Below are 10,060 nucleotides of genomic sequence, written 5' to 3'. Positions count from 1 at the left end.
CATGTGTTTGTTTTTCTCTCTTTGCCTACCACCTATCCCCATCCCCATCTCCCTGTCTCTCTGTCTCATACACACACACATACACACACACACACACACACACACACATACATACATACGTACAAACTATCAAGTCAGCAGCTGGTTAGGTAACATCCAAAGCATTCTGATTATCCTCCTTTGTAAACTAAATTTATTTCTTTGAGATATTTTAGAAGAAACAAATCATCCCTTTGCTAACAACACATATAACACCCTTACAGGAAGTAGCATGGCACAGTAGAAACAGACGTTGATTCAAATTCAAATCCCAACTCCGTTGTGTAATAGTGGACTCTACTTTCCTCATCTGTAAAAATGGGACTTTTCCTACTTCACAAGGTACTTGGAGAAATTAAGGAAATAATAATAATATATAATGTGCCTAGCACAAAGCTCCATATTCAAAAGACATGCAACATATATTAATGCCTTTTGCACAAGAGGTCAAGAATCACTTGTGCTCTACCTAGAAACCCAGGTTTCTTAACCCTAGGGCCTTATTTCTGAGATGGCTTGCTTAGCATCTGTATTCTTTCTTTCCTAAAACTAAATAATGGTAGTAGGCGTGAAGGAAAAAGGCCCTACCTCCTAGAGATATTGAAGGATCCAGAAAGAAACACAGCAGAGAACACCTTCCTTCCCCTGTGAATCCCCCTCTCCTTCTTAGTGGTAGGGGGCTACAAAATGAGAGGAGGAGTTCCCTTGGTACTTGAGAGAGAAATTGAGAAATGGTGCTGCTTCTAAGATGGATTCTCAGGTCTCTCCCTAGAGACCAAACACCAAAGTCAATAGATTGTAGCTCAGCAGAGGTATCAGGCAACAATGTGGGGAAAGGAAAATTTTCTTTGAATTAGTACACTGCATGGTTAGGGAAGGGCATTTGTCACTTTGGTTTTTCTCCTTCAAGCCACTGAACAGCAACAACAGTAAGTGAGGACATCAGAGAGAAAAGCATCTATAGAACTAACAAACGCAAACACTTGACAAGTGAGAAAGCTTTATTGGAGCACACATACATTTCAGGGGATGGAGAACAAAGCAGCAAGTTACAGCCCAGGATCCCAAATCATGCTTTCCGTTACAATATCAATCCATACCAAACAAACCTTTTAAAAACACCCTCCATTCAGTTCATCTCTACAGTAGAAACCACTGAAGCTGCCCTCCAGCTAGTGGCCTTATAGGACAATCAGCACATTCTACCAACAGGGATTTCTTCTCTGGTAGATCCCTTTCACAAACAACTTTGTGTAGATACACTTGCAAGGAAAAAAAGGTCAGTTTGGTACAGTGAGTTTCAGAAAATGAACCTCAGATCACCAGACCCTATTAAGAAAGGTCTCATCACATCACACCCATGTTACATCTAAGTCAAGTTTAGGAAACAATAGAAAAAAATAGAAACTGAAATCACTTCAAGAAGGAAGTCAGAATAACTGGGGGATTCTCTGAACACATTCTCTTAGAGCACTAACAGTGGCCAGGCTGGAGAAACACTGGGCCCGTTTGGACAGTACTTGGCTCTTCTGGTAATGTAGGCCATATTCTTTGTGGTACCACACCATGGACACAAATGCTAAGAAAGATGTAGTATATGAGAGTGAAAACGTTTTTTTTTTTTTTTTTTTTTTTTTTTTTTTTTTTTTTTTTTTTTTTAGAGAAAGGAGATGCTCTCCAACAGCTGTATCTATATAAAATGCAAAGATCCAGTATGAGCTGGGAAACATTTCACTCTCAACCACTCTGGTCCTCTGAGACCACCAAAAAGCCATCTAATTATTTTTCTAAATCAGCTCCATTATAAGGGTTCCCTAAAAGTCTAGTGAAGGTGTCTGGAGCTGGAAGAAACTTAGGAATTTTCTTAGCATTTCCAAGAAGACCATTAGACCCAAGCAATATGGAAATGGCTTAAGAACAAGAAGAGTTAAAAGCCAAGTTCCAGAAATTTATCAAGGTAAAAATGGAGTTAAAAATATAAACTGGAAAGGAAGGGGGCAGACCTACTCACCTCTCTCCCATCTTTTAGTAACCCAACCCTGCTTCCCAGAGCCTCAGCCTCAGACCAGGCATACCTGGAAACACAGACCTGTATGAATGCCAAAGGTAGCCAAGGCTTCCTGGAGAAGGAGGGAAAGGATGGCAAGACAGTAGAAAAAAACTTGTTTTAAAAGATTTTTAAGTTAATTAAACATCATAAAGATATAAGAATGGACTCTGGAAATATACTAGATTATGCACAAATAAAAACATTTTGAACAGACCCTTATTGTTGAGCCTGCTTTAAAAAGGGGAACAAGTCTGCATCACTCTAGCATAATGAGATTTGTAGAAATATGTTTACACACACACATACACACACACACACATATATATATGTATACATATATCTACACACACACACATACACATAATTATATATCTTTGCTCTTGGTTTCTTCACTTTCTCTCACTTGCCCTGGACAGGGCTGGACCTGCAGAGAAGATCAGGGGCTCATAAGCCCAGCTTCTGCTTGGCCATCGAGGAACGAAGCTGCAGAGTCCCTTCTGCCCAAGACCCTGGGTACTGTCGCATCTTCTGCCACAGGCTCACTTCTTCCCCAGTCGAGTCCATCCAGTCCACCACTTCCCCATTACTGATCCCTGAGGAGAAACACCAGAGGAGGTTGAACAGGGAACCCACTCCTTCAGCCCACCAGGAAAGATGGGTTATAGGGCAAGGGTAGCCATCCCATAAGAGACAGTATGTTACAAAGACAGGTTGATGGGTATGGTAGTCTGGGAACTGCTCCCTGTGGTCTCTGCAAAGCTATCTCTGTGCTCCTGAGTGCCTATCAGGAGAATTCAGGTTGATGAAATGAAGACTCCAAATAGCACACAGTAGCTTCAGACCTCTTATTCTGAGGCCATTACAGAGCTCTTGTGTCTGACACCTCATGCCAGAGGTATTTGCCCTTCTGTTATTGCCAACTTGACTGAAACTTTATTTTTAAAAAGGTGGAGGGTGGGAGGAAGAAGCAGCAGCTAAACACCATTTGTCTCTAGCTGTAGGCTACAGGCCAAAAGTTTGGATTGTGACCTCATTCTTATTGTCTTGTACATTCATTTTTTTCAACAAACATTTTTTGAGTGCCGACTGTGTACCAGGTACTCTTCTAGGCTTGGGAGATACAGTGGTGAACAAAGGGAAAACAAAAACAAAAACAAAAACGAAAACGTCCTGCCTTGCAGGCAGCTTACATTTGAAAAGAAAACAGAAAATAGGTAAGTCAAGAGTACCTCAGATAGTGAGATAAATGTCTTGAAGTAAATAAACAGGGTGATCTGTAGTGCCTAGATCAGGGCCTCCTTTAGATGGAGTGGTCTGAGGGACTCTCCAAGGAGACATTTGAGTCAGGCTCTGAAGGATGGGAAGGAGCCAGACAGAGGTTAACAATAATTGCAAAAGTTATGAAGTTGGAATGAGGTAGGTATATTTGGAGAGCAGAAAGAGTCATTGTGTTCGGAGCACAGTAAGCAAGCAGGAGAGTGATATAGGATGGATCATAAAGAACAAAGGGTCCAGAATCTATAGGGGCCTGTCAGAATGGCAAGAACTTTGGATTGTCTTCCAAGTACAGTAGTAAGCCACTGAAGGGTTTTAAGTGGGGGACTGATGTGAACTGGCTTACATTTGTAAAAACATCATTTTAGACACCATGTGTTAAGTGCTTTGTGTGACTTATTAATATACAAGTAGTATAAAGGCCGTAGGCATGCCGAGACTGCAGAGAGGAAAAAGAGGACTCAAGGAGTGCCTGGGTGATTCAGTTGGTTAACTGTCTGCCTTTGGCTCAGGTCATGATCCCGGGCATCTTGGGACCAAGTCCCTGCTTCTCCCTCTGCCTGTCTCTGCCTCTCTCTCTGTGTCTCTCATGAATAAATAAATAAAACCTTTTTTTTTAAAAAAAAAAAAAGAAAGCACCAAGATTTAGAGTTTGGGTAGAGACTGAGAAACCCGTAAAACAAGTATAGTATTAGTAGAAGCTATATGTATTTCAGGAAAAAGGGAGTAATTATACTAAATAGCATGAAAATTCTAGTAAAATGAAAATAAAACTTTGTCATGAGCAACTGCTCAGCAGAGTGGTGAGACAGAAGCCAGATCACAGTGGATTAAGATGTGAGGCAATAGAGACAATTCCTTTTAAGAAATTAGATTTTTTTGGTGGTAAGATGACGGCATTCTTGGTGATCAGGGTCACATTTATCTGTACGCATAACAGTGCATGAGCACAGCCTTCCCCTAGGTCTGCACATAGTAGGCACCCAGTAAATATTGACCAAATGTTAACTGAAAGAAAAGAAGACAACTCTTGCTATAGAGCAGCTTTGAAGGAAGGGGTATGGGCATATTAGGAGGAAATTGCACGAGACGTCTTTAAAATAGGACAGGAGAGAGGTTCTCACCAGTGCCAACACCCAGCCTGACCCCTCCCAGGAAGTCATTGCTGGCCAGGGGCTCCCGGTCCCACACAGTCAGTTCCAGGCACATGTGCTGTAGATCTTCCAGCCTCACACCATTGTAGACAAATGTATGGTTGTAGTGGGGATTCAGGGTCTTCTTCATCACAGGAGTTTTACGCTTACTGGCCTTGTTCCTCATGGGAAGGAGGTATCTGGCAGAGGGTGGGAAGTAATCAACAACCTACTCAAAGCTGGCAAATATCTATCTAAATTCCCCTTTCCCTGACCACAGGCCTAGCCCAGGAAGGTAAGTCATTATTCAGATCCTAGCACATACACTCCCTCCTTTGAATATGCTGAAGCAGAGTTCCCACTACCCCCACTGGATCATTCAGCTGATTCAATTCAATCCTTTAACCTGGAGAGAAAATTGATAGAGTGTTATCAGTAAGTTGTTATCTATACCCTCCCCCAAACGGGCTTTAAATATTTGATTCCCTTGATACTGGACAAGGTCATCTTTTGATGAAAACAATAGTAATAACTAGAAGCCTAGCCAAACATGATTTGCTAGAGAACTTAAGTTAGTAAGGTGATCTATAATTTGGGTGGCATTACTTAAATATTGGGAGAAACAAAGTCCTGAGTTCCTAAATCTGAACAGTCAGGGGACATGGATTTTTATTTAGGATTGACTAAAAGCGTAAGTCTATTTAACAAAGGAAAAGTCCAGCCTATCTGTCTACCACCCTCCTCTTTGGAAATCCACACTACAGCACAGTCCAGACTGAGCTCAAGACTGGTACAAAGGTGGTTGTGGAGATTTTGCTATTACCTATTTTCAGGAACAAAGTTGATTGCTGGAGGTGGTAGGATATACAAGGATAACATCCACAGAGAAAGGTTAATTTGGGTTCCTCGCTTAGCTTTCTTGTCCTGGAGCTGGTTAGTTTGTTGCTGATCCAGGGACTCACCCCTTGACAAAGCTGTCGGAAGTCCCTCCTGATTTGGCAGCCATCAGGTTCTTGGCTTCTTTGATCCACACCTGGAGCTCTCCCCCTTCCCCACCTTTACCTGTGAGGGATGTCAGGCATAGCAAGTGAGCCCCTACCCCTTCAGATTTCTCTTTTTGCTCTTTATCTACATGGCCTCTTCCATCCCTTGCTCCTGAAGGCAGCAAGCTCCATGAAAATCAGACCACACCTGGCTTCCACTCTCAGGACCTAACACAGTGACTGACTCAATAAGAACAACAAAAGCAATAAATGCTTTTAGAAAACTGGCTATATGTGCCAGATTCTACATTAAGCATTTAATTGTCAAAGCAACCATATAAGATATATACTATTATTCCTATTTTATAGATGAGAAAATGGAAGCTTAGAGAAGTAAAGTTGCCAGATATTTGTTGAATGATTTCTAAAAAGGGAACTCCCCTACTTGTGTTCTTGATCCCATGCCCACTTCACAGGACTCATCAGGCATCATCAATTTCAACTCCCACCTTCCATTTTTAATATTTCTTTCTCTCCTAGTCCTATCCCCTCAGTCTAAATATACACTAATCTCACCTCTTCTTTTTAAAATCCTTTAAAAAGGGGTTATCTGGGTGGATCAGTCCATTAAGCATCTGCCTTTGGCTCAGGTCCTAATCCCAGGGTCCTGGGATCCAGCAGCTTCAGGCTCCCTGCTCAGTGGGAAGTCTGCTTCCCCTTCTCCCTCTGCTCCTCACCCTCGCTTGTGCTCTCTTGCTCTCTCTCAAATAAATAAAATCTTTTTTTAAAAAAGAAAAAAATCCTTTAAAAAGAAAATCTCCCTTTACCCTTATCTCTTTCACCATCAGTTATTCTAAAAAAAAAAAAAAAAAAAAAGCCCACACTCACTACCTCTAATTCTTTGCTTCATTCACTCAGCCCAGTTTCTCCTGAAACCTGGCTTCTGCTTCCACTAATCCACTGAAAATACTACCTAACGCCAATGAGCCATGCCTTCTCAGTCCTCACCGGCCTGACATTCCAATAGGATTTCAGCACTACTGACTATCTCTGCTCTTTTATTCTTTGAGCTCTTTCCTAATAACCCTCTCGCTCACAAGCTTTTCATCCAGTCTTCATCCTTTAAAATATTGCTCTTCCCTACAGTGCACTATCACTACCTGTCTTCTCTAATCATCCTGCACACCCTTCCTGGGGGTCTTGTTCATCCCCGTAGCCAATAGATTAGACCTTATTACAGGTGTCTTTCTAAGAACTTTGGCTTCTCGTTGCACTAATGCCCTACCATTATGCTCAAAGCCCTTTACTGTCAGGAACCAGCCTTATCAACAATTCCAGCTCCATTCTCGTATACACAAACCATGACTCCAGCACCACTGAAATAAGGAGTTCGCTACCTCACACTTTACATACGACCCCACATTTACCATGCCTTTTTAATAAAGACCTTTGCTCATGCTACCTCTTCTAGAATGGCTCTTCTCACCCCATCCACTTCCTTTTCTAATAGGTAAAATATGCAGTCCGGTTTCATCCTTACTTCCTCTTTAAAACTCTCCCAAATGTAACCAGAGAGAATGTATCACTCCTGTGTCTGTGCTCTTTTAGCAGGTGACTGTCTTCCTTGCTAAACGAAGCTTCTCAAGGGAGGGCAAATGTGTCTTATTCATCTACACATCCATAGTCACTAGCGCCGTGCCTCCCGTGTTGGTTTACTCTTCCGCCACCTTCAAATCCCTATCCCTTATACTTCACGACCCCTTGCAACCACTTTTCTCATCCCCAATGTTTCTGCTCTATTCTGCCCTCTTAATAGATTGCCATTGCTGGACCAAGACTAAGCCAGTTTCATGGCCAAAAAAAGAGTGCCAACCCTAAGATATTCCTTTCTGGTTGAAAATAACGTGGAAAAGGGCTTCCTTAGCAAAGGAATCTTCCCTAGAAGATGATCCAGGGAGTATCTCAATCTGGCCTCTCCAATAGTGTTGGCCACCAGCTGCCCTATCTCACAGACACGCTTGAACGCTAAGGGCTACAACAGGCCCCTCCCCCCAAAACTCACTCTTTTTCTGGTCACCCCCAACAGGGAGTTTGGAGGCTGGGATGTATTTCAGTGAAACCACCAACTCGCCTTTGTGTGATGTCAAGCCAGTCGGGGACTCAGCACTGATCTGAAACACAGGGAAACCCGACAGGTCATGCTGGGCTTCTCAGGAGTTGTTGGGACCTCTCATAGAGGAGATCTGAAAATTAACCCCAAGAACAGCTTCATGATGTAAGAGAATCCTCCTTATGAATACAATCCTGGGACCTTTGGCCATGGCAGCCACCGGTTTCCAAGGCAGTTCCTTCAGAAGGAGCTACAGAAGAACCAGCTAAGTCTTCTGCTATGCCCACTATTTTGCTACTTTTGGGGATACAGTTACTAGATTCTAAATACCCACAAAGGTCTTCCAGCAAAGTTGCCACAGACTCACTGATACCATGACGAAGAATCTTACTACCAAAAAAAAGAATCTTACTACCAACATCGTTAGTAAAAGCCCAAAAGTATAAACAGCCTAAATGGTAGTGATCAATATAGAAAAGGTTAAATGAGTGATTTTAATGCCCGCATATGGTGATTGTATTATGGCATGCAATCATCAAAAAGAATGCATGCAGGGAATCCATACATGCTGACTCCAAAAGCTATCCAAGATGTACAGTTAAGTCAACAAAGCAAAATGAAGAAAAAGCATCCCATTTATATTGAAATATGTTAATTTGTACATGTGAATATGTATGTATATAAATACTGGTTATTATCATTATCACTTATATTGTATCTACTACATGCCAGGCACTGTTATAAGTACTTTATGTATGTCATTTTGTGTCATCCTCAAGATAATCCCTATAGGTACTATTATCTCTATTTTACAGATTATGGAACAGGGAGATTAAGTAACTTGCCCAGGGTCACACAGCAATTGGCAGAGGCAGGACTCAAATTCAGACAGATTGGTTCCAGAGTCCATGCTTTTAACCACTATACTACATGGCATAGAAAAACCCAGAAGGATACATATAACACTTGTTTATTCTACAGAGAGGACTAGATTGGGGAAAGGAAAAGGGGCTTTTACTTTTTCCTGTGTATATGTGTACAGTCTTTTTAAAGAGAATGGTATGTATTGCTTGTAGGATTTTTGAAGGTGAAGAGTATTTTTTTAAAGAGAGCTTGCAAAGATTTGAGGCCTAAGTGGAACTCTGTTACAAGGATTTGAACATGCCACAATTTCTAACTTTATATTTATTTGTGCTACTTTTGATTAATTGGCTGTCTCTACCACTAGAACCTACATGCCAGGAGGATAGGAATCACCCTAGTCTTGCTCAGCCTAGTATGCCTGATACTTAGCAAAGTACCTGACACATAGTAGGTACTCCACAAATATTTAAGGAATGAATGTAAGAGTGAATGCATGAATGTGCGGAATGAGCAGCAACTGGCCTATTATCTTTGGCTGTTGGGACCAGAATTGCTTCACTCTATTGGCTCTCTCGGCATGGTTCTGTTCTTTACACTTTTGTGTCCAGAACATGAGCTGGTGCAGATCAGACATATCCTATCACCTGCCTGTGGTCACTGGGGCTCCTCTCACCTAGGTCTTAGCATAGAGTATACTAATGCCAGGAAGGTATAATCCCCTTTGGTTTGGAAAAATGTACACATACCCAGAATGTGTACATACAGTTTACTGTGTGGGAATGATACAAAAAAAATAGGGAGGTGGATGCCAAGAAGAGAAAACTGGATGGGAGCAAATGGATGGCTAAGGGGGAAAAAAGGATAGATCAGAGGCAATAAATGTAGAATTTTTAAGTTAAAATAGATATGTGATGCCGGAGTGGACTTTTGGTTGTTTATGAATGTCTACAAACTTACTAATTTCCAGATTGTGAACTTCAGTAGACTCTTAAAATTGGAGTTTAGCCTTAGCTAGAAATTGGTGTATTTTTTCAGTGGCATATTTCCATTCTAGCTCAAAATAATTTTGAAGAGCAAATGTCTCCATTGTAATGCAGTTTTTTTTCTTCTGATGTAAGACACTTTTATTGGCAGTAGGACGTAATGGTTTATGGTGACATTTCCAATATAATTATATCAACTGTAGGCCCCTCAATGATTCCTGTGTCAAATGCTTAAGAAATTCTACATTTCTGGCTCAGTTGGTTAAACATCTACCTTCAGCTCAGGTCATGATCCCAGGGTCCTAGGATGGAGGCCTGCATCGGGGGGCAGGGGGTCCCTGCTCAGCAGGGAGTCTGCTTCTCCCTCTTCCTCTGCCCCTCCCCTAGCTCATGCTCAAACACACACTCTCTCTCTCAAAAAAAATAAATAAAATCTTTTTTAAAAAAGAAATTCTACATTTCTAATAATATGCTATAGTTTGGTGATAATTGCCTTCCTGTTTTTATTAGTATTTAAAGGGGCAGATTTAACATTCTTAATATTTTTTATGAAAGGCTGTAGCTATCAAAATATTGCATGACTGACTCAGCAATTCTACCACTAGAAATTTCTCCTACATTAC

At 41.4% G+C, this 10,060-nt stretch overlaps 1 protein-coding gene across 8 annotated transcripts in view; it reads right to left on the bottom strand.

The window, feature by feature from the left end:
- Positions 1-1,022: 1,022 nt before the first annotated feature.
- SYTL4 (synaptotagmin like 4) overlaps positions 1,023-10,060 on the bottom strand; it is a 79,665-nt gene continuing 70,627 nt past the window's right edge. For 7 of the 8 annotated variants that reach the window (XM_072817409.1, XM_072817411.1, XM_072817412.1 and 4 more), the window contains 4 exons: positions 7,543-7,651; positions 5,460-5,559; positions 4,489-4,697; positions 1,023-2,682 (listed from right to left, as the gene is read on the bottom strand). In XM_072817409.1, coding sequence (XP_072673510.1) covers positions 2,534-2,682; positions 4,489-4,697; positions 5,460-5,559; positions 7,543-7,651 — 567 coding nt within the window. In that variant the 3' untranslated portion in view covers positions 1,023-2,533. Of the gene's footprint in view, positions 2,683-4,488; positions 4,698-5,320; positions 5,560-7,542; positions 7,652-10,060 lie in introns of all 8 variants that reach the window. The other variant, XR_012026566.1, reaches the window with a different exon arrangement.

This window comes from Canis lupus, chromosome X (assembly GCF_048164855.1).
Source record: "Canis lupus baileyi chromosome X, mCanLup2.hap1, whole genome shotgun sequence".
Taxonomy (NCBI): domain Eukaryota; kingdom Metazoa; phylum Chordata; class Mammalia; order Carnivora; family Canidae; genus Canis; species Canis lupus.
The sequence above is the reverse complement of the archived record's forward strand: the minus strand, read 5'-3'. Positions and strand labels throughout refer to the sequence as shown.